Source organism: Acanthochromis polyacanthus, chromosome 15 (genome assembly GCF_021347895.1).
Source record: "Acanthochromis polyacanthus isolate Apoly-LR-REF ecotype Palm Island chromosome 15, KAUST_Apoly_ChrSc, whole genome shotgun sequence".
Lineage (NCBI taxonomy): Eukaryota > Metazoa > Chordata > Actinopteri > Pomacentridae > Acanthochromis > Acanthochromis polyacanthus.
The window spans coordinates 37,420,763-37,444,788 of record NC_067127.1 but is presented as its reverse complement, the minus strand read 5'-3'; the positions used below and the strand labels follow the sequence as shown (position 1 = coordinate 37,444,788).

At 41.7% G+C, this 24,026-nt stretch overlaps 2 protein-coding genes across 16 annotated transcripts in view; one reads left to right on the top strand and one right to left on the bottom strand.

Moving 5' to 3' along the window:
- The window catches only part of LOC127537595 (NACHT, LRR and PYD domains-containing protein 14-like), a 133,904-nt gene that overhangs the window by 39,692 nt on the left and 70,186 nt on the right, over positions 1-24,026 (top strand). The window lies entirely within an intron of this gene.
- LOC127537596 (NACHT, LRR and PYD domains-containing protein 14-like) overlaps positions 8,600-24,026 on the bottom strand; it is a 174,209-nt gene continuing 158,782 nt past the window's right edge. For 14 of the 15 annotated variants that reach the window (XM_051960278.1, XM_051960279.1, XM_051960290.1 and 11 more), the window contains 2 exons: positions 17,872-18,045; positions 8,600-9,651 (listed from right to left, as the gene is read on the bottom strand). In XM_051960278.1, the coding sequence (XP_051816238.1) occupies positions 9,627-9,651; positions 17,872-18,045 (199 nt within the window). In that variant the 3' untranslated portion in view covers positions 8,600-9,626. The remainder of the gene's footprint in view (positions 9,652-17,871; positions 18,046-24,026) is intronic. The other variant, XM_051960284.1, reaches the window with a different exon arrangement.

The window sequence follows — 24,026 nt, the reverse complement described above, 5'->3', positions numbered from 1 at the left end:
AACGGGTTATTCCAAATGTTTCAGAAACAGGAATATTGACCTTAACCCGAATATTAATGGCATATAAACGTAGTCACAGAAAACAGGATTACTGGAAGAACTAGTAAAAGGCTCAGACTGAGCAGTACATAGAACTACACTCAACAAAAATATAAACGCAACACTTTTGTTTTTGCTCCCATTTTTTATGAGATAAACTCAAAGATCTAAAACGTTTTCCACATACACAATATCACCATTTCTCTCAAATGTTGTTCACAAATCTGTCTAAATGTGTGATAGTGAGCACTTCTCCTTTGCTGAGATAATCCATCCCACCTCACAGTTGTGCCTTATCAAGATGCTGATTAGACACCATGATTAGTGCACAGGTGTGCCTTAGACTGCCCACAGTAAAAGGACACTCTGAAAGGTGCAGAACAAAGCCAAGAGGGGTTCAGGAGAGATAGTAATGTTTTACGCTGTACTGAGAGTTTTGAAGATTTCAGACCAGAACAGTCAGTTGGATTCTAATGATACACATGAATACATCTGGGACAATGTTAGTTTTCATAGAGGACTATTGATGGTTGGATGGAATGGTTTGATATGAACCCTCAAGTTATTGTGGTTTTTCTGCTCCATATTTTCCTTTCTGAGTCCTATAGAAGAATTCTTCTCTAATGGAAGTGGAAGGTAAATGAGCAGCAGTCATACTTTGGGAAAATCTCTTCAATCAGTGGTCTTGTCATGTAGTGATGTTTCTGTTGATGCATTCAGGGCTGGATCAGACACACGAGGTCTTTGTTTCCAGAGAAAACACAGCTTGTGATGTTGAGGCCCTGTTGTCTGACCAGTGTTACGTCCCCAGGACTAGGGGATGAGGGGAGTTACAAATATGAAAGAGAAACCAGGTAAAGAGGCTGAAGATTGGTCATGCGGCGGAGAAATAGCTTTATTTACAATGGGAATTAAACCCGAGATCCACACAAGGGAATCAAGTTCCCCAACCGCAATAGAATGTCCCAACAATAAGTTGAGGCACAATGGAGAGCCCAGGTTCCACGCCAAGTAACCAGCACACACTCCAGCTGCCGGTTCGGCCAAAAGGCGACGCTGCTTCGGGTGGCTGAGCTTTTCACCTTCTCCTGATTGCTAATGAGCTACAGGTGCCTCTGGCCACTCCCACTAGGTGTAATCTAAAGGAAGAGAAGAGAGAACACACCCTACCTTATCTACACACACACACACACCCAAGAATGTAACACCAGGCTGAAAGTACTGATGCAGACGTGGTGTAAATATTCACATACTGTACTGTGGACAATACAGGACTGTATTTTTTTGTCTATCATTATTTTTATCAGTCCAAACACTGTAGTGGCCCCTCTGATTTATTTATAGGATGCATTTGTCTTTAAGTTGTAATTTTAAAGGACTGTATCATTTTTTACTCTTCATGTTAAAACACAGTGAGAGAATGTTTAGTATTTAGCAGTGCAGTGTCCTAGTTTTGCTTTGTGTCCTAATTTTGAAAATGAACTTCAAAATTTGACAATAAAGCGTGCTTTTAACACAAGTGTAGAGTGCTTTGTGAATTATGTTTAAATAAAGAAAACAGGGTGCAGTGTGTTGGGAAATGTGTGCTATTTTTCAGGAACAGTGTCTTATCAATTGAGAAAAAGTGTAATCGACCGATTAATCAGTTATCAGAATTGTTTTCTGCTAAATATTGGAATCGGCATTGGCTTCAATAAATCCATATCGGTCGAGCCCTAATAAACAGCATGCTGGCCTCTTGGTGGGAAATTTGAATACAAAAAACCCCCAAGACAGAACAGTCGACTGGCATCCAGTAATATTCACACTCTACAGGAGTTTTCACCGAAGCACTTCCAGCTTAAAGTTCCACATTAACATAAAGCATGCATTAGTCTGGGATTGTAACATGAAACTTTAAAGGAGTTTAATAAACACCTTCAGTGCAAATATATTCAGTTTTTACTTGAGTCTGGTTGTGCATGCAAAATGAAATGTGATTAATCTACACCCCCTGTCAAAGGTTTTAGGATACTTTCTCATTCTAATAAATGAGAACCTGTCCTAAAACCTTTGACAGGGGGTGTAGATGAAGAAAGAATGATCTTTAATTGTGACCCTGTGATTAATCTGATTATAAATTTTAATGCTGACCATAAATGACTGTTTAGCTTTGCTTCAATCTGCTAAAAATCTCTCTATTTTAGATATTTACTGTTGGACTCTCAGCATTTTTCCAGGTTTTGAAGCTTCCAGAAGCATCTGAACATATTTGTGTCCCTTTGCTGCCAGACTCTGAGTTTTTCTGCAGCAGATGAGATGTTGATGGACACTCAGAGACTGTTGGTTTAAATGGAGCAGCAGGAAATCCATGAGTGAAGAGTTTGTGCAGTAATGAAGCTTGATGACTGTCAGCAGTTTGTTTCCACTGTGGACTGCAGTGAAATGTGCAGAGAAACACACCTGATGCTGACAGTGTGTGCAGGTGTGTGAGCTTGGAGCTCAGTGTGTTCACTCCAACACGTTAACATGAAGCTGCTGCTCTGAACACGTCTGAAGTCCTGATGAGCTGCTGATCAAACTCATTCAGCTCCTCTGCTCTTTATTCTTCTCTCTGCAGATGGGATCAGGTGCTGAGGTGGTGACATGAGTCCTGATGATCCAGATGTTGAAGCAGCAGCTGGTGTGCAGAGACTCTGATGGACCATGTTACTGGGAGGTGGACTGGGAACCAGTGTAAAGTGTGTTGTTCTCACTGTATAGTTTAGTGTTGCAGCTCCACACTGAATGATGGAGAAGTGCAGTTAATGTTGACATGATCTGTTGGAGGTTGATGTCAGGTTGCAGAGTGTGCAGGAAGTTTCAGGATGTTTGTGTCGGTGCAGGATTCTATTTCAGTTGACTTTCTATTTCCAGCTGCAGTCAAAGTTGTTGAGCTTCTCTACCTGCAGCACATTGAGCTGATGAGAACAAAGTGTCCTGGAAACATGTCAACTGAAGCCTTGGAGCCCAGACAGAGTTTAATGAAGCACATTGGACTTTATTCCACCTTGTTTTTTTCCATTCAAATATCTGAGGGATGAACACCAATAACAGTCCATAAACTGCTCTTTTACAGCTCAGTTGATTCTTTTAGTGTTTTTCTTTCTTCACATATTCATCATGTGTCATTTACTGTGGACTTATTTGTTCATCTCTGTCATTCATTCCAAGCAGCTTATTTACAGATGCTGCAGTTTTGTCATGTGTGCAGAATCTGAAATGTAACACCCACTTTTGAGTGGTCAGATTAACTCCCAGTCACGTCTGTTAATGGCAGGTTTTCCTCTCATGGGTCTGGCACTTGGTAAGGTAAGGCTAGGTTAAAATTTAGAGTTTAGGAAAAACCCCAAGGATATGTTTGTAATAGGCCACCCACGGCCCCAAAGACTAGTAACCTCTCAGAACCTTTTTAGATGTAATGTCCACAATAACCTGACTTTTTACCACCAGAGAAAATATTCATAATTAATCCTTGTGATAGGGATAAAGTGAATTTCCAATCTGTTAACTTTAATTGCAGGAAAAATGTTTATTATAAAATTTAGCAAGGGAGTAGCAATAGCTCTTAATCATCAGACAATTAAACATCCATATTCTTTCAATGGATTAACACGACTCATAAGCTTAACTGTGCTTTCATAAAAGAGAAGTAGATTTTATAATTTGGAGGGGCAGAGCAGCCGGCTTGGCCGTAGTCGACTGCTCAAGCCTTTGAGACCCACGGGGTCCAGGGGGAAGTGGACGGGGGTCCGGACCAGATTTAGATCTGCATGTATCCAATTTGTTTCTTTGGGCCAGTAAAAACTTTGTTAATCCATTCTGGTGTTGTTCCTCACGGGGGAAATAGAGTTCAGTAATGTTCCTTCAGTCAGCATTGTTTTTAGATCATAGTTCCATAATCTCAAACAGCTCAGAAAAAGCAGTACTTTCGTCCATAATTCCAATAGAACAGTTATTCCTTTGCAGATCATGTTGAATGCCCCGTCCAGAATTGTGTGATAAAATCCCCTTAGCTCAGGGCATTTCTACCCTGGTTAGCATCGATTGACTACCACCCAACGACTCCCCACTTGCGTCTCAATCAGGTGTAATTAATAGTGAACTGAACCTTTTGCATGTGCAATGACTGCACCCTTAATTACAGTTTTTCTCAATTGCTAAAACACTAATCTCTATTGTCTGAACCAAATTCTCAGTTGTCTGAACCCACTTATTGAATCAGTCCCTCTTTTGGTTAAACCATAAACCCTTTCACCTGTTTAGACACATCTTGTCAACACATTGTCATTGTGATGCACATGTGTTGCATAATGGTGAGCACAGGTGGCAAAAGTCAAACACAGTTAAAGCTCAGGGGTCATCGGTTGAACACAACTCAAAATTGATCACACTTGTGTCTAATGATGTGAGGGTACATATAAGCCAGAGCACTGGTTTGTGAGGCACTACAATGGACAGAAATCTAAGAAGAGGAGCATGGATACGGCATGCCAGGGTTTGTTCCCTGTTGCCTGGCCAGAGAAAATTCTGCTTCACAAGTGCTGGTAAAATTACAGAAAGTGTACATGACTGACTTTTCCCTCTGTTTTGTGTGTGTTTGTTCCAGAGAGTTTTTCAGTTGGATTTTGATGATACACATAAAAACACCTGGGACAATGTTAGTTTTATAGAGGACTGTTGATTTGGGAATGTTCAATATGAACCCTCAAGTTATTGTGGTTTTTCTGCTCCATATTCTCCCTTTCTGAATCCTATAGAAGAATAATTCTCTAACAGAGGGGGAAGGTTTATGAGCAGCAGGAAAATCTTTTTCCATCACTGGTCTTGACATGTGCTGATGTTTGTGTTGATGCATGTTAGGGCTGGATCAGACACACTAGGTCCTTCTATCCAGATAAAATGTGGCCTGTGATGTAGATGAAGTCCTGTGGTCTGACCCAGTACGGAGAAATGATGCTGTGGCAGAGTAATGCACTTCTTTTCTTTGGACTTCATTTGTACATTTTTGTGCTTTATTTTTACAAGTGCTCCATGTAAATGCACAGGATTTCTGTTTGTTTGCAAATTCTTTTTTCTATGTAAAAGTGTTACAAATGCCCAAGTATTTAGTTTTGCACATGCATTTAGCCTAAATAAACATTTATTTCTACCGCTTCATGTCCTGAGCGTTGTGTTTTCCTTTTTTCTATGTAGTGTTCAGTGACTGCTCAGAGTATTTAATTTAGATTAACTTGAGGCATGATCTGACAGCAAAGTTCAGTTTTGAGCACAGATTGAACTGTTTTGGGGTGAAAGTCTGGTTTTGCAAGAAAGAGTCAGAGGTTTTGTGAATGTAGCTTGAAAATTGGGTTTTGTGTTCACAGTTTAGGGAAAAGGAGAGCAGCTTTCCAGGAATGTGTCTTAGCAATCGAGAAAAACTGACATAGCAATGATCTCATCCTAAATTAATCTGAACAATGACTTCATCTCTTCCCCCATCCCAACTTGGACACCAGTCCCATGTTTGAGGAAGTAAAACTATCTATTTTGGACTGTCCAGACCGCCCGTCTCCAACTGATCCCTCCTGTTTGAGGAACCAAAACTATCTGCTCGCCCTGATCTCTCCTGTCTGCAGCTCAGCACAGGCTCTGATCAGGAAATTGAGAAACAGATGTCAGCATCTAAATGTTGCTGGCATCCCATTGTGCAATCTTTTGGACAATGTGTATAGACTTAAAATCCCCAAAGTCTATTTTGAGTTTAGTAACCTTTACGGTGAACACTTGACCCTAGTTCACCTTAGCTCTTAACTTCTGACCTCATTACAAAGTTAAAACCCTCTTAGTTTAACAGTAGTCAAAACTCTTTCTAAAACATCTCAGTTTCAAAGTAATCAAAACTCTAAAAAGCATTTCCATTTCATGAAGCATAAGTTCCTCATTTTAGTGAAATCCATCAAAAACATCAGTTTCTATGGTAACCAAAAACATCACTTTTCACAGTGAGCTGCTGTTCTGACCTGGTTACTTCTTAAAACAAAGATTCTCGAGACAACCTTTCAAAAATAATCAGACCATCACTTTTTACAGTGAGACACTCTTCTGATTTTTACACTGTTTCAACATTAATGAATGTAAAAAACAGACACTTGGTTAGTTCAAACTCATTCATTAGGTTACGGCATAATCTGATCCTAAATCACAGGTTATACAGTTTTTTTATGATTGCATAAACACTAAAAACAATAGAATCACATAATTATCAATATCAAGGAGCAAAACACGGGACCAGATTTTCACCACTATAAACACAAAGTCACACTTTTTGCAGAACAACACAGTCATTTGCAAAACACTAAACACACTTGTATACATTAGACACAGACGTGTATCATGATGTCACTTCCTTGCAATTCCACAGCACTGATGGACAAATCACCACACCCATGAGCCATTTGGTTAAACACCCACATCAGGTGTGCAAACACATGATTGCTTTATTGTAGACACACCAATCAGGTTTGAGCACTATAAAAATGCAACAGGTGAGTTCACCTGCTTTCCACCAAAATGGAAGCAGCCAGAGGAAGACGAGTGAGGATGAGAGGGGGAATCTGTGGAGGACGAGCAGGAGGTCGAGGAAGAGGTCGAGGAAGAGGAAGAGGAAGAGGAAGACCTGAAGCAGGAGGAGAACACCCTCAAAGAAGAAGAGGACCAAATTTGTCTCATGAGATTCCAGCAACACTAGTTGATCACGTCGTGAATCATGGATTGACGCTGAGGGAAGCTGGACTAAGAGTTCAGCCAAATCTTAGCAGATTTACAGTGGCATCTGTCATAAGGACATTTGGACAAGAAAACAGGGAAAAAAAAACAAGTTGTCAACAGTTACAGTAATCAGCTGCTTGCTGTATTGTATGCACCATATCAACACTTCTGATACCTCCTCCTGTGTCATTTTACAACAGCTGACATGTATTTTTTCTACATAGGATTGAGGGCCGAGAACGACAAGGAGGAAGGGGACCTATACTCACAGCAGAGCAAGAGACAGAAATCATAAACATGGTTTTGGCCAATAATGCCATCAGGCTCAGAGAACTTCAAGCCAGAATGATTAGTGACAAAACCATTTTCAATAACGTCCATCAGGTCTCTGACAACAAAAAAAACATCAAGTTCACATGAAACAACTGTATCGAGTTCCTTTTGAGAGGAATTCAGAGAGGATCAAACAGCTGCAGCATGAGTATGTGGAGGTCTGTATTGTTCACTTTAACACTGTGATGTTACTGCACACGTAATCATTTTTACATGTACATTTACTGCATACTAGACCTATGCTGAACTACACAATCTGGTCTTTCACTGTATTTCAGAGTTTTACAGATGGATGCTGAGGAAATCCCACATGAATTTATTTACATCGATGAGGCAGGGTTCAGCCTCAGTAAAGTCAGAAGGAGAGGCAGAAACATCATTGGCCACAGGGCTATAATTAATGTCCAAGGGCAACGTGGGGGTAACATCAGCCTTTGTGCAGCCATTTCCCTGAATGGGCTCCTCCACCGTCATGCCAATATGGGCCCTTACAACACAGATCAAATGATCAGATTTTTGGACAGATTGCACAACCTCCTCTCAGTAAATAACCAAATGCACCAGATCCACTACATTGTCATCTGGGACAATGTGTCATTCCACCACTCTGCTCTGGTCCACAACTGGTTTCAGCACCATCCACTGTTTACAGTCCTATACCTTCACCATACTCTCCATTTCTAAACCCCATCGAAGGATTTTTCTCGGCATGGCGGTGGAAAGTTTATGATCTCCGGCCCCAGACTCAGATGCCCTCATTCAGGCCATGGAAGAGGCTTGTGACCAAACTGACGCTGCAGCTGTACAAGGATGGATCCGTCATTCAAGACGCTTCTTCCCACGTTGTCTTGCCAACAAAGATATTGCCTGTGATGGAGATGAAATTCTCTGACCAGATCCAGTTAGGCGAAGAGATGTTTAGTATTTAATTTATTTTACTCAGATTTCTTTTTGTTTTCTTCATTTTCTTTACACATTTTAACCTGTACTGGTAGTACAGTATTTTATTTGTCTATTTTGTGGGCTTACAGTGTTGGGACATGTTTTCTTGTGATTGTCTGTTGACTGAATGTGGTTATATGAAGAAAATTAAATCATATTTTCAAAAGTCTGCAGCATTGATCTTGTGATGTTTGAATTTACTATGTTGTATATTTGCACTTTCTCTGTGTACTTCACTGACAGTAATCTGTTCACTGAGAGGTCCAGAGGTAGAATTGAGATTGAGATACCAGAGGTAGAAGTGCCAAAAGTGTTTAACACAGCAGTGTGTAACTGGTTCAAACAGAACTAAGCCTTATGAAATATGTGTGTTTCATATGGTATCATAGTATGGTTTTTACAATAGTGTTTCATTTTGCACAGGATCTGAAGTGTTTTCCATATTGTGTGTGGTTGTGCTAATTGTGTGTACTGTTTGGAGATTCCCTGTTTTCAAAAAGAACGTTTTAGCTGTAAATATTAATGTAATTTGTTATTTATTCTTGTTAAATCACAGATATCTGGTAACATCACAATAAAAATGTCAGACATATAGATTTTCATATTAACCCTTAAAGAAGGCCGAGATTGTAAATAATGTCCACATCAAAATCATTATCTTTACAAATTAGAACCTGTATAAAATGGCAGCAATGATGTCAGGAAAAATATGTTAATATTACCAGTGCAATCCTGTAAAAACACAAGAAAAAAAGCAGAAAAGAGAGAAGAGAAGAAGAGAAATCTGCTCAGAGTCTGGTCTATTATGATCCTGACTAACAGTCATGTCCAGACAAACACAACTCATCAACGTACAAATGACATTTTACTGCAACAGATGGAAAATAAAAAAGAAATGTGTAGTTACCAACTATAATATATGTTACATTTCAGATTCTGTACACATGACAAAACTGCAGCATCTGTAAATAAGCTGCTTGGAATGAATGACAGAGATGAACAAATAAGTCCACAGTAAATGACACATGATGAATATGTGAAGAAAGAAAAACACTAAAAGAATCAACTGAGCTGTAAAAGAGCAGTTTATGGACTGTTATTGGTGTTCATCCCTCGGATATTTGACTGGGAAAAAACAAGGTGGAATAAAGTCCAATGTGCTTCATTAAACTCTGTCTGGGCTCCAAGGCTTCAGTTGACATGTTTCCAGGACACTTTGTTCTCATCAGCTCAATGTGCTGCAGGTAGAGAAGCTCAACAACTTTGACTGCAGCTGGAAATAGAAAGTCCACTGAAATAGAATCCTGCACCGACACAAACATTCTGAAACTTCCTGCACACTCTGCAACCTGACATCAACCTCCAACAGATCATGTCAACATTAACTGCACTTCTCCATCATTCAGTGTGGAGCTGCAACACTAAACTATACAGTGAGAACAACACACTTTACACTGGTTCCCAGTCCACCTCCCAGTAACACGGTCCATCAGAGTCTCTGCACACCAGCTGCTGCTTCAACATCTGGATCATCAGGACTCATGTCACCACCTCAGCACCTGATCCCATCTGCAGAGAGAAGAATAAAGAGCAGAGGAGCTGAATGAGTTTGATGAGCAGCTCATCAGGACTTCAGACGTGTTCAGAGCAGCAGCTTCATGTTAACGTGTTGGAGTGAACACACTGAGCTCCAAGCTCACACACCTGCACACACTGTCAGCATCAGGTGTGTTTCTCTGCACATTTCACTGCAGTCCACAGTGGAAACAAACTGCTGACAGTCATCAAGCTTCATTACTGCACAAACTCTTCACTCATGGATTTACTGCTGCTCCATTTAAACCAACAGTCTCTGAGTGTCCATCAACATCTCATCTGCTGCAGAAAAACTCAGAGTCTGGCAGCAAAGGGACACAAATATGTTCAGATGCTTCTGGAAGCTTCAAAACCTGGAAAAATGCTGAGAGTCCAACAGTAAATATCTAAAATAGAGAGATTTTTAGCAGATTGAAGCAAAGCTAAACAGTCATTTATGGTCAGCATTAAAATTTATAATCAGATTAATCACAGGGTCACAATTAAAGATCATTCTTTCTTCATCTACACCCCCTGTCAAAGGTTTTAGGACAGGTTCTCATTTATTAGAATGAGAAAGTATCCTAAAACCTTTGACAGGGGGTGTAGATTAATCACATTTCATTTTGCATGCACAACCAGACTCAAGTAAAAACTGAATATATTTGCACTGAAGGTGTTTATTAAACTCCTTTAAAGTTTCATGTTACAATCCCAGACTAATGCATGCTTTATGTTAATGTGGAACTTTAAGCTGGAAGTGCTTCGGTGAAAACTCCTGTAGAGTGTGAATATTACTGGATGCCAGTCGACTGTTCTGTCTTGGGGGTTTTTTGTATTCAAATTTCCCACCAAGAGGCCAGCATGCTGTTTATTAGGGCTCGACCGATATGGATTTATTGAAGCCAATGCCGATTCCAATATTTAGCAGAAAACAATTCTGATAACTGATTAATCGGTCGATTACACTTTTTCTCAATTGATAAGACACTGTTCCTGAAAAATAGCACACATTTCCCAACACACTGCACCCTGTTTTCTTTATTTAAACATAATTCACAAAGCACTCTACACTTGTGTTAAAAGCACGCTTTATTGTCAAATTTTGAAGTTCATTTTCAAAATTAGGACACAAAGCAAAACTAGGACACTGCACTGCTAAATACTAAACATTCTCTCACTGTGTTTTAACATGAAGAGTAAAAAATGATACAGTCCTTTAAAATGACAACTTAAAGACAAATGCATCCTATAAATAAATCAGAGGGGCCACTACAGTGTTTGGACTGATAAAAATAATGATAGACAAAAAAATACAGTCCTGTATTGTCCACAGTACAGTATGTGAATATTTACACCACGTCTGCATCAGTACTTTCAGCCTGGTGTTACATTCTTGGGTGTGTGTGTGTGTGTAGATAAGGTAGGGTGTGTTCTCTCTTCTCTTCCTTTAGATTACACCTAGTGGGAGTGGCCAGAGGCACCTGTAGCTCATTAGCAATCAGGAGAAGGCGAAAAGCTCAGCCACCCGAAGCAGCGTCGCCTTTTGGCCGAACCGGCAGCTGGAGTGTGTGCTGGTTACTTGGCGTGGAACCTGGGCTCTCCATTGTGCCTCAACTTATTGTTGGGACATTCTATTGCGGTTGGGGAACTTGATTCCCTTGTGTGGATCTCGGGTTTAATTCCCATTGTAAATAAAGCTATTTCTCCGCCGCATGACCAATCTTCAGCCTCTTTACCTGGTTTCTCTTTCATATTTGTAACTCCCCTCATCCCCTAGTCCTGGGGACGTAACACTGGTCAGACAACAGGGCCTCAACATCACAAGCTGTGTTTTCTCTGGAAACAAAGACCTCGTGTGTCTGATCCAGCCCTGAATGCATCAACAGAAACATCACTACATGACAAGACCACTGATTGAAGAGATTTTCCCAAAGTATGACTGCTGCTCATTTACCTTCCACTTCTATTAGAGAAGAATTCTTCTATAGGACTCAGAAAGGAGAATATGGAGCAGAAAAACCACAATAACTTGAGGGTTCATATCAAACCATTCCATCCAACCATCAATAGTCCTCTATGAAAATTAACATTGTCCCAGATGTATTCATGTGTATCATTAGAATCCAACTGACTGTTCTGGTCTGAAATCTTCAAAACTCTCAGTACAGCGTAAAACATTACTATCTCTCCTGAACCCCTCTTGGCTTTGTTCTGCACCTTTCAGAGTGTCCTTTTACTGTGGGCAGTCTAAGGCACACCTGTGCACTAATCATGGTGTCTAATCAGCATCTTGATAAGGCACAACTGTGAGGTGGGATGGATTATCTCAGCAAAGGAGAAGTGCTCACTATCACACATTTAGACAGATTTGTGAACAACATTTGAGAGAAATGGTGATATTGTGTATGTGGAAAACGTTTTAGATCTTTGAGTTTATCTCATAAAAAATGGGAGCAAAAACAAAAGTGTTGCGTTTATATTTTTGTTGAGTGTAGTTCTATGTACTGCTCAGTCTGAGCCTTTTACTAGTTCTTCCAGTAATCCTGTTTTCTGTGACTACGTTTATATGCCATTAATATTCGGGTTAAGGTCAATATTCCTGTTTCTGAAACATTTGGAATAACCCGTTTATATGCCTAAACAGACAGAGTTACTCCCGTTTACATGATCAGCTTAATCAATTGGGATATTCCCATCCAAACCGGGACGCACAGACAACGTCAGTATCTCGATACTTCCTGCCGTCAATGAAACACATTATATTCATGTCTTTCACAATGCTAATAAAGTAGTCCGTTTCCTCCTCGCTCCAAAAGTGTGATGCTGTGCTGCTGCGTGTGGGTTTCTCCATGTCTGTTTACCTCTCCTTGTGTATTTCCGGTGGGTCGCACGCTAGACGCAGCATACAAGTAGTTGCCGTACTCAAAAGACCAAGATTCCTTTCGGATAAAACATGCGCAGAACGCAAATTAATGTTTCTCTCTATGGGGATATTCCGATACGCGTTTATATTACGAGATATTCGGGTTAGAAAAGGAGTAACCCAGGGGTCTTATTCGGGTTTTTAAAAACCGGAATATGAGCATATTCGGGTTTTTACGGGTGTTTACATGGCCGTACGCAACCGGGTTATTGCTAATATTCCGGTTATGAAAGGGTTATTGACTGCATATAAACGTAGTCTCTGTTTAGAATTGACTCCTGCTTGTGTCACTCAGATCTCCTGTTACCACTGTCTGTTTTCTGACTGGTTTTTCACTTGGCTGGATTCTTTGGCTTCTGCTGGTTCTCCCATTCTCTGAGGATTCCCCGTACTCCTGAAGAATACACCTGCTGACAGCCACGCTACTTTGAACACCAGCCTCGCCACCTAGGACACCATTCATGCCACCTTGGACGGCAGCCTTCCAGTTTTTCTACCGTGGACGCTAAACACACCACCTTTGGCTACCATAACATCTGGGAACAACTTGTCCTTCTAAGACTGAGCGGGGAGCCTGTCACTGGAGGAAAAAATCCAAGAGGAAACAAATTGTATTTTTCCGTTCACTTGTCTGCATTCTCATTTCCTGCATGTGAGCATCTGTACCTGTCGTAACATGAATATAGTTTTAGCATCATTTAGTGATAATTTATTGATATCAAACCATTCCTTTAACCTGATCAACTCCTTTTCTACTGTTGTCAATTCTTTAATGTCTGATCCTGAAATACATTTTGTATCAAGTAATTTTCAACTTTTCAACCGATATCTTTCAAATAAAGTATAAATAACTGAGGTCCCAATAACAAACCCTGTGGAACACCACAACTTACTTTTCTAAAATGTGACCCAATATGATTAAACTTTACAAACTGAAATCTATTATTTAAATAACTTATCCAGTTTAGTGAAACACCTCTTTTACCACAACTCTCCAGTTTTTGCAGAAGTAACTAATTGTGTCAAACGCTTTACGTAAGTCAACAGAAATTCCTACAGTGTATTGTTTATCAGTGGCTGTAAATCTATTTTCTACTAATTGCATCACTGCTAAGAATGTTGGTCGGTTGCTCCTAAATCCACATTGATGGTCACTCAATGACTCATATTTCTCCATAAAATCATCCAGTCTATTTACAAACCATTTTTGAAAACTGAGACAGCAAAGACACAGGTCTGTGATTTGATCAAATGTGTTTGTCACCATTTCTATAGATTGGGACCACCTTAGCCTTTTTCATCCTATCAGGAAAAATAGCTGTTTGGAAGGATTTATTCCATCTATAAGTAAATGGTTTGAGGACACAGTCCATGACTTCCTTTATAAGTGACATATCAATAGTATTATCATCTGTAGATTTTTATCTCTTAAACTTCCGGACCACTTCTAATACATCACTCTCACAAACTCCACCAAGGAACATTGAATTGTTGCTGTTGAATGTAAACTCAGACTTATGGTCTACATGGCTAATTTCACTGCTAAATGTGGGCCTACATTAACAAGAAAATCATTAAACTCATTGTCATGCTGTATATAAGCAGCATAATGAGTGAAGTTACTGTAAAACATTATTTCTGCAACCCTTTGATGTCCTTTAACGTTAAATCACATTTTCTCTGCTCCATTATTTTCTTTGCCATGAAATCAGGACTCATGAACCAAAACAAAAACCAGAGATCCTTTCTCAGATGGAAAACATGTCATCTCTGACAGCATTTAAATCTATAGTGGTCACAAATAGTCCCACACTAATGTTCCTCCATAGCAACACAGTGCGTTGCTGTTCCAGTCTGGGTCACATTCTAGGATTTTCTGACAGTAAAACTAAGAGTGACATCATGACGGTAGCTGAAGACAGACAGTAATGTTCATCATTTGAACTTTTTCTCTGAACTTAAATGGGACACGTGTTGAGTCATTGTTAATTTAACAACATGGTTCTGAATTTACCTGTTGGCTCCGCCCACTCCTGTAATGTCACCTGGCTGTAGTTTACTCCTGCGGTGAGGACTGAGGACTGGATGGAGTCAGAGCTCCATGGATCGGACAAGAACATCATTCAATCATTTACTGTTTTATGAGGAATTAAGAGCATATCGGCGTTTAATCGGCAAACTCCGGCCGAGGATGATTTTTTAAAAAAGAGCTATAATCAACAGATTTAATCGGCCAGACGATAAATCAGTCCCAGGGCTCCAGACTAACTTTTTTTCCGAGGAGCACAGTGGCCCCTAACTTAAATTTTTAGGAGCGCAAGCAGAAAATTTAGGGGCGTACACCAAAATCGACTTGCAAAGTAAATATTCACATTCCCTCTCATTTTCACTGTATTACTGATAAATACTTGCACAATAAATGCAGAAACTATGTTTTCAACTGACATTTCACTGTGCAGCACCTGACACAACATAAGAAAAGCACTCAGAGAGCAGTACTCCACCAAGGCTGCTCAGCTGATGTATCATTTCAGACAGATGAAAACTTTAATAAAAATGACCTTGTGCTGAGTACAGGCATGTGTTATGCATGTGCACGTCATGTATTTATACCAAATCACGTGTAAATTACTCTTATAAGGGTCTGTTGATCAGTCCATCAATTTTGGCAAGACTTTGTTTTGCTAGTGTTAAAATGACCGTTCCCTTCAGGCTTTTATTTTTGAAGGTGCATTTTTAATGCTACGGGCTTTTATTTTGAAGGTGTATTTTTTTTTTGCCTTTTTCAGCTTGATTTTGATAGGAGAGATAGGAAATGGGGAGAAGAGTTGGGGGAAGATATGCAGCAAGGGGCCACGAGTAGGAATCGAACCCGGGCCGCTGCGTTGGAGACCAGCCCCTATACATGGTTCACCTGCTTAACCCATTGAACTATACAGGTGCCCTGTTGGAGGCGTATTTTTAATGCTACAGGCTTTTATTTTGAAGGCGTATTTTTAATGCTACAGGCTTTTATTTTGAAGGCATATTTTTAATGCTACAGGCTTTTATTTTGAAGGCATATTTTTAATGCTACAGGCTTTTATTTTGAAGGCATATTTTTAATGCTACAGGCTTTTATTTTGAAGGCATATTTTTAATGCTACAGGCTTTTATTCTGTAACCATTTCAGCGGCACAGGAAGTGTTTATTTAAGGAGAGGCTTCTTGACATGACAACAACGCTGCAGAAAAGTCCGAAAATCCATGTAAAGACGAAAGAAAACGGTTCCATGCTGTTGCTGTCTATAAAGGATGTGTCTAAACTTAGAAGCAGCTGGAATGGAGACAAGAAAGGAGTGAAGGACAGGAAGGTGAATTTGTGTTCAAAATAAGGCTGAACGTAAATAAAGGCTTTGTGAAACATCAGGAGCTTCACCGTCATTCACCCCCCGCTCTCACACACACTGGCCCGCCTTCTTCTTCTTTGGTGTTCGTCTCCTTTCTTCTTCTTCTTTTGGAGTTAATGTCGGTTAAACCAGGTCATATGTGCATTACTGTCTACTGGGCTGAAGTGTGGAGCAGAAGTTTGTAAGCAACAAAAATACTCAATAATAATTTTTTTTAAAATCTGCAAAATTACTGGTCGCACATGCACGAGTAGATGAAAAATTTACTCGCACTCGCTCAAATTTTAGTCGCAAAATCGCAGTCTGGAGCCCTGAGTTGGGTCCTACTGTTTACAATCTTCCATGTGGAGTTGCTTGGTTCTGTCACTATTAACTGTCCATTTGCGCTGCAGTAAGTCTACTGGGACAAACTGCCTGAAATGTGCTGCCAGAGACATTTCAGGGATTTAGAGTCATTCTGAGCTGAAGATGTGTTAAAATTTCAAATAAGATTAATCATGATAATGAAGGGCTATAGTCCGGAAGAGAGGTCATGGGTTCCCCACAGTTGGATCTTGGATCCGGACCTTGTCAGGGACTTTCACCGTTCCCACCCGGGTCGATCCCGTGGGGCGCCAGGAGTCACCCGTTGAGGGAGGGGTACTGTAAGGGTTCTGAGCTGTGTGGGTTGCTATTTGTTTTGTTCTCTGTTTGTCTCTCTCTCCCTGGTGGTGCCTGGTGGAGTCGGCGTCAGCAGGCTCCATTCAGCAATTTGTGTGTCTCCTGATCCAAACAGATGAGAGTCATTTGACTATCTACACCTCTGCCATAAAAGACCGGTTCCTGCTTCTACACCCTGCCGGATCGTAAAATCTGCCAGTGCCGTCAGTTCTCGACCTTGCCAAGTGAAGTATTCTCAGTTGTTGATGCTCGTCGCTAATTCTTGTCTGTCCTTTCTGTTCCTAGTCGGACTCAGCTGCTTGGATCGAGTTTTGTTTGCTGGACTGTTTGGAGTAACTACGGAGATCGCTGGTTCTGTTCCTGGTCTGATTCAACCGGATCCCTAAAACCCATCTATTCGAGTACAGTTGGCTGAAGTAGAAACCTGCCACGTAGAGACTGGCTGAGAGACTTAGCCACCAACCCACTCAGTTTCCCCCCAAGCCTGGACTACTCCCAGCCGCTGCACACTCGTCTGTTTCCTGCGGCTCCGAAGACCTGGTTCCCGTTTCCCCTTTCCCCATAGAAGTACCATTAAAACCCGTTAAACTGCTGCCGTACTCTCTGCGTGTTCAGCTCAAATCCGTTCCTTAACATTATTGTACAAACAAAAGGATTTATAGTTTGATCCTCTTTTTATGGTTTGTGTGTAAATTGACATTTTTTCTCCTGATCTGACTCCAAATTCTGTGGAATTGAACAAAAGGATCCAACATGTAAAATGAGAGGAAATGTTGAGAGAATGACTGAATGTAAAGATGCTGCTGTGAAATAAGAGGTGCTGGTCTGCAGGCTTCAGTCTCACTGATCTCAGAGCTGTGACAAACATCACACTGATCAGCTGATCACTGTTGGAATGAGACAACAAACAGTGAGATCAGATCTGATGGACACTTTGATGAAGGAGGACCACTGTCTCTGCACATCTGGAAGGCTGTCAGCTGGAATCAGCTTTATTTCCTCAACACATCAACACAACAACAACAGTCGGCTTCACATCCATCAAACACACCATGACAACAAGCTTGTGGCTCCTCTGATTGGCTGACTGCTGTCTCTGTGTTTCTGTCTCCATTCTGCTCTCACAGCTTCACTGAGAAGCTGCAGGTTTACAGGAGACACTGGATCTTTGCTTTGATACTGACTGTGTTTAGTAGAAAACTGCTGGAAGCAGCAGAGACTGATGGAACCTTCTACTGACCTCAGAGTGTTCAGGCTGCAGTCTGGACTCTCCACAAGATCTAACAGATGTTTCACTGATGATTCCTGCAGGTCGTTCTCACTCAGGTCCAGATGTTCCAGATGTGAGGGGTTGGACTTCAGAGCTGAGACCAGAGAATCACAGCTGATCTCTGACAAACTGCAGCGCTCCAATCTGAATAAAGAATAAAAGATGTGAGATGAGGAGACAAAGTTCCAGCTTGAAATCATTCAGAGTTTCATCATGAGTTCAGAGCTGCAGAAATCTGGATTTTTATGCATCAAGTCAACCTTAAATCTCCTTCAAATCTTCTTTTCATACGTGCAGCTTCATCAATGAGATCTGTTCATTTGTTCTGTCACAAACACGGTGGTGCAAACCCATGAAGCAGGCAAACAGGCAGACAGGCAGGTGAATCAAAACGGGGAGTTTAATGCAATAATAATAATAGAAGGAAAACCAAACAGGAGGCACGGAGAAAAGAACAGAACGGGAGCAAACTAAACTAAGGGCGACGGCTTGCGGCCGTGGTGGGGGCAAAACTAAACTAACAGGGAGAGAGGTGACTCACGGAACGTTTGGGGAATCAGGAGACAAGGTGGGGGGCAGAGCTGAGGGAGCCGGTGATGGGGATGTGGTGAGGACAGAGGCAGGCAGACCGGGAGCAGACGGAGGAGGGGGGCAGAGCGGACGAGGGATTCCGGGGTAAGGAGGAAGACGGAGCCGGTAAGGTAATCCACCGTGAGTCTAGACAGCAAGTGTATGCAACGGAGTGCAGCTTGTAATGATCCAGCAACGAGCCGAGGGAAGAGCCAGGCTTTATGCAGAGCTGATTGCTCATCGCGCTCAGCTGCGCTCTTCTGCAGAAGCTTCTGATTGCAAGAACGCAGAGCAGGAGAGAGAGGGGCCATGAGAAATTCTACCAGAGGAGAAGCTGCTGGACCACAGAGGACAAATACATTTGCTTCCAGGACAGAAAGGTGAAAAGCATCTAAAGGTTGAGCAGCAGATAAAGCCACTGTCTTTACTTCAGTCATCTCACAGCTCCAAATGCCGGAAAGGATGAAGGAGAGAGTTTGTGCCACTGGTGAGCTTCCACTTAAAGTGTTTGTAGTGACATTTTGGGCCTTGGAATTCCAGAAGAGACAAACTCAGATAAGAACAAATTGTCTTAGGATGGGGGTTTAGAGCCCACATCAAAGTGTCATTTTGGATATTTTACGGCCCCAGAGCTCTCTCCTTCTTCCACAGAAAAACAACGTAATTGAATTATGATGAGACATTTGACTCTGGCAAGGCAACCCCCTTCCTGCAGACATGAGGACACATGTATTTCTGTGTGTCTAACCTTTACAGCAAAAAGGGACACCCAGACCTCCTGCAGAACGGTTGACATTTTGGGAAACAACTTAAAAGGCCATGTCTCTCACTTCTGCTGTAAAGGCTTTGTTTAATCAATGCTCATGCAGACCTAACCTTCCTTCCCCCTCAGGAATGCCATCTCGCCTCTCCCTCCAGCATCTGATAAGGGTTGTAATATTAATGACCCTCCTAAAACCTCTGGGAGACTGGTGGAGACAAACTTTCTTTAACTGAAACAGAACATCCTCAAAACTCACATTTCTGAGATGTATTTTGTGTTTTCATGATTACCAAAGTTGCAGTGAGATGTTGTTGTCCATTTTTCTTCAAAGCTGACTTCCCCATCTTTTACAGAACCTAAATTATGAAAATTCCTGTTTTATTCAATTTCTTCCACAGTCCCACAGTGCCCCCTACGGACGGCAGAGAACACAGTAATGTCAGAATGAATACCATTTATTAATTATGAATCATTGTGTTATTCAGGTTGAAAAAGGTGAAACTTGTGACATTCATTACCATATGTATGACATGTTATCATATCTTCACTGTGACATATAGTTTAGTATATAGAGCACATTTACATAAAGTTTATTGAACTAAAAAAGATTTACAGTGCTGTAAAATCAGTGTCTGATTTATTAAAGCCAAACAACTTCTATCAGTGAACCTGACAAATACATTCATATTGCAAACAATAAACAAAACAACAAAAAAGAAAAACAGAAGACGGTGACCACCAGGAAGGGATAAAACCAGTCAAAACTCAAATATGCAAAATTTATATTGGTCTCTGTAATAGTACAAAATAAAAAATATACATAAATAACTAAAATGTGTTCACAGAAATAAATCTATAACTTAATTATAAATAAATAATATTTTGTTTACAAAATAAATTAACTTAATAAAGATTTGCTCACAAAAAATAATTAACTTTACCTCTTTTAGGATAAAAAAAGAAGATTGCACTTAAATCACTTTGCATTGAACGTTTGATTTGATTTGAACAGCATGTAACAGGCAGTGATTTATGAACAGGAAAAGTGAAAGTTGGTGAGAAATATGGGCTTGCAGCTCACTGAGGATCTTTGTCATTCTTGGTGGCAGGGAGGCAACTGCAGTGATCAAGCTCTTCTCCAGGCACAGTCTGTTTCTGTGCTTTGTTTTGATCAGCATCATTGCTGAGAAGGAGGCCTCACATAAATATGTGGATGCAAAGGGTCGCAGCTGCTCCAAAGCTTTCTGTCCCAGCTCAGGGTGCTCCTGCCTCACACACACCCAAAACTGTGTGAGAGTGGATGCACCAAACTTCATCTGCAGGCCACGGTCAGATGCTACTTCCATCAGTTTTTCCTGATGACTGACAGGAAGCCTGCCTCCGTTTGCTTCAGACAAGAGAAATGGGTTTCTCACCCAATCCAGCTGTGCAGATTTCTCATCCATGTCAGCAAAGTAGGAGTGAAAACCACTGATCAAGTTAGCCAAATGTCCCGCTATGACTAACTTCATCGGAGCTGTCGCCACATCCTCATTGGAGAGAAAAGCATCCAGTTGAGGAAAGCAGGTGAAATCCTCCTGATCACATGCCCTTTTCCACATCTCTGCTTTCTTCAGGAAACCACCCACCTTGTCATACAGGTTCAGGATGCTGGTGTCCTTGCCCTGCAGGCACATATTCAGTTCATTCAGTTTCCTGAATATATCTGCCAGATAGCAAAGCTTTGCAAGCCAGTCCGTGTTCTCAAACAAGGTGGCATGGGGAGATCCGTGCTCTGTCAGGAAGGTGTGCACTTCAGCTCGCAGCTCAAACAGCCTGTTCAGTTCCACGAGACAGCCAGCGCACTTCAGTATGCAGGAGCAGTTCTGTGTGTTCAGCTCCCGTATTTTCACAGAGGCTGCAGAACAAACGTGTGTTAACGGCCTTGACTTGATGAAGTTTATAACTTTAATGCTGTCGTTCAAAACATCGTGCAACACAGGGCTCATTTTCTTGGACGCTAGCGCTTCCCTGTGTATCACACAGTGCGTCCACTTGATGTCAGGATTTTCTTTTTTAATCCGCGCTATGAGCCCTTTCGCGCTGCCCGTCATTGATGCAGCCACATCTGTGCAGACGCTGCCGCAGGATTTCCAGCTAATAGCGTTTTCGGTGAAAAACATGTAAACAACATTAAAAATGTCCTCTCCGGTTGTTCGCCCCTCCATTTGTTTGCAGAATAGAATGTGTTCACAGATGTCATCCGTGTCAACATATCTTACAAATGCAACAAGTTGCGCATTTCCACTCACATCTGTGGATTTATCCAGCTGCAGTGAAAATGAGTCGCCAGGTTTCCACACAACTTGTTCGACAATGTCTGTGCCCATGTTATCTATTCTGCGGAAAACTGTGTCATTAGACAGAGGCACAGTTTTTAATGTATCCGCTGATTTTCTGTCCAGCATAGTTTCGGCCAGTACAACAGCAGCGGGGAGCAGTAGGTCTTCTGCTATGGTGAACGGTTTTTTGGCTTTAGCAACGAGCAAAGACACAACGTAAGAATCCTCCAGGGCTTTGGCTGATGTAGTGGAGGCTTTTCGCATTGTGGCTTGGGATGACTTGAAGTCACAAAGTTTTCTCCTGAAGAACTCTGGTGGCTTACCAATGTGACATCCATGTTTTGTGGTGAGATGCCACTGGAGATGTGCCGGCTTCATGCTAGCGTTGGCTAATTTCTCCCCGCAAAAAAAACACAGTGCCTGGGGTGGGTCAAAGCAGAATCGCGCCGAAAGTATCATCTCCACTCCTCCTGCCTGAACAAACTTATAAATATGGACTGCGCCTTTGTTCGGTCTCTTTTTCACTTCCTGAATTGCTGGCTAGCAATTCAATATTCCTCTCTAAAGACCCGTCCTTTTCTTTTTCTTCTGAGGCTTCTTCTTTGTTCCAGAGTTGGGCCTCTGGTAACTAGATATTCTTTCATTTTTTGTAATTGAGAAAAGATATTTTTGCTCACTTTCAACAAGCCGGATTCATTCCTTGAGCCGTGACTTTTGACAAGAACCGATTAAGAACCAGTTCCCATTTTTCTAATTTTTGCGGCTCCAGTCAACATCCGTTCTTTTTACTCTAAGGCCTGCTAGAAATAGAACGGGAGCCATCAATTTTAATCAAGTAATTTTTTCATCAACCCAAGAAGAAGATTGCTACCCTGGCGACACGACATGGCCCGGTGCCAAGTCCAGGCGCGTGGTACAGGCGTAATCCAAAATCGCAACTGCGTCCCGGTTCTGGAGACTCTGTTTGGCCATTCTACGAACAAAGTAAGACCACCTGAGCCTTATCTGTTTATGATTTTGGGTTGATGTCACTAACTATGTCATGGCCCCTCCCTCCCCTGCTCTGCTCTTCGGCTGATTACGAACAGCTGTGCAGGAGCACAGCTGGCCAAAATCTGCAATCAGCCGCAGTTAAAAGCCTGGCTCTGCCAACAGCTCTCTGCTGGGCCATTGCTCGCGGTTCTCCTGCCAAGACCACACCACTCGGCTCGAGCACAGTTCTTCACCAGCCCTGGAATTCCCCGTCTGCTTCATCTTCCATTTGGCCCCGGGTATCTCTCGTCTGCTTCGTCTCCCCCCTCCGCTCTGCACCCCCGCCGTCTGCTCTGGGCTCCTCCACCCCTCCGTCCCTGCCACATCCTCGCCATCAGTCCTTGTCTGCCCTGTTTCTGCCCGGCCCCGTTCCTCTGCCCCCGCCTCGTCTCCCGACCCCCGGACAAACGTGAGTCACCCCCCCATTAGTTTAGCCCTAACCACGGCCGTCTGGTCCATCGCCCTCAGTTTAGTTTAGTTCCCTTTCTGTTTATTCCTGTGGCTCCCATGTGGAAAGTTTTATGTTATATTATTATTAAATCCTTGTTAATTTACCCGGGGCGGCTGTGGCTCAGGTGGTAGAGCGGGTTGTCCAATGATCAAAGGGTTGGCGGTACAATTCCCGCTCTTGCCAAGTCATGTGCTGTTGTGTCCTTGGGCAAGACACTTTACCCACCTTGTCTCCAATGCTGCTCTCACACTGATGTGTGAATGTTGGTGGTGGTCGGAGGGGCTGTATGTGGATTGGCAGCCACACTTCTGTCAATCTGCCCCAGGGCAGCTGTGGCTACAAATGTAGCTTTCCACCACCAGAGTGAGAATGTGTGAGTGAATGAATAATGGATCCATTGTGAAGCGCTTTGAGTGCCTAGAAAAGTGCTATATAAATCTCATCCATTATTATTACCCTGCCTGCTTTTTGGATTCTTAACTCCACGCCTCGTAACAAACTACTTGATTATCTAAATTCAATCACTCCGTTTATTCTTTTACCAATCGGTCGTATTCCAAATTATTGTTTCATTGAGTCAGGTCGTCCGCTATCTGGCTTTCTGTCACCATAATCCTCATCTTTTAATATGCTGATTTGAATCTGACACACACACGCACACACTCACACACCCGTATTCACAAACACACACACACTCGTATTCACGCACGTACATACATGTCACATTTCTCACTGTACACAGCACCTGTATTGTTTGGTAGAATAGGAAATAAATGTTTCCATTTTAGACCAATTCACCGTCTTGTGCGTTTTCTGTGTGTGAGAACTGAGGTCAATTTCACTGAGAATTCTAGACTTTCAGATATTAGACTGATCAACTGTATTTTGACAGGAATCCCCTTGAGATTCTGCATAAATTAATAATTACCCTGAATATTCAGGGTGGTGCCCTTTATTTAATGAGTGCAAATAAAATAACCACTTTAGT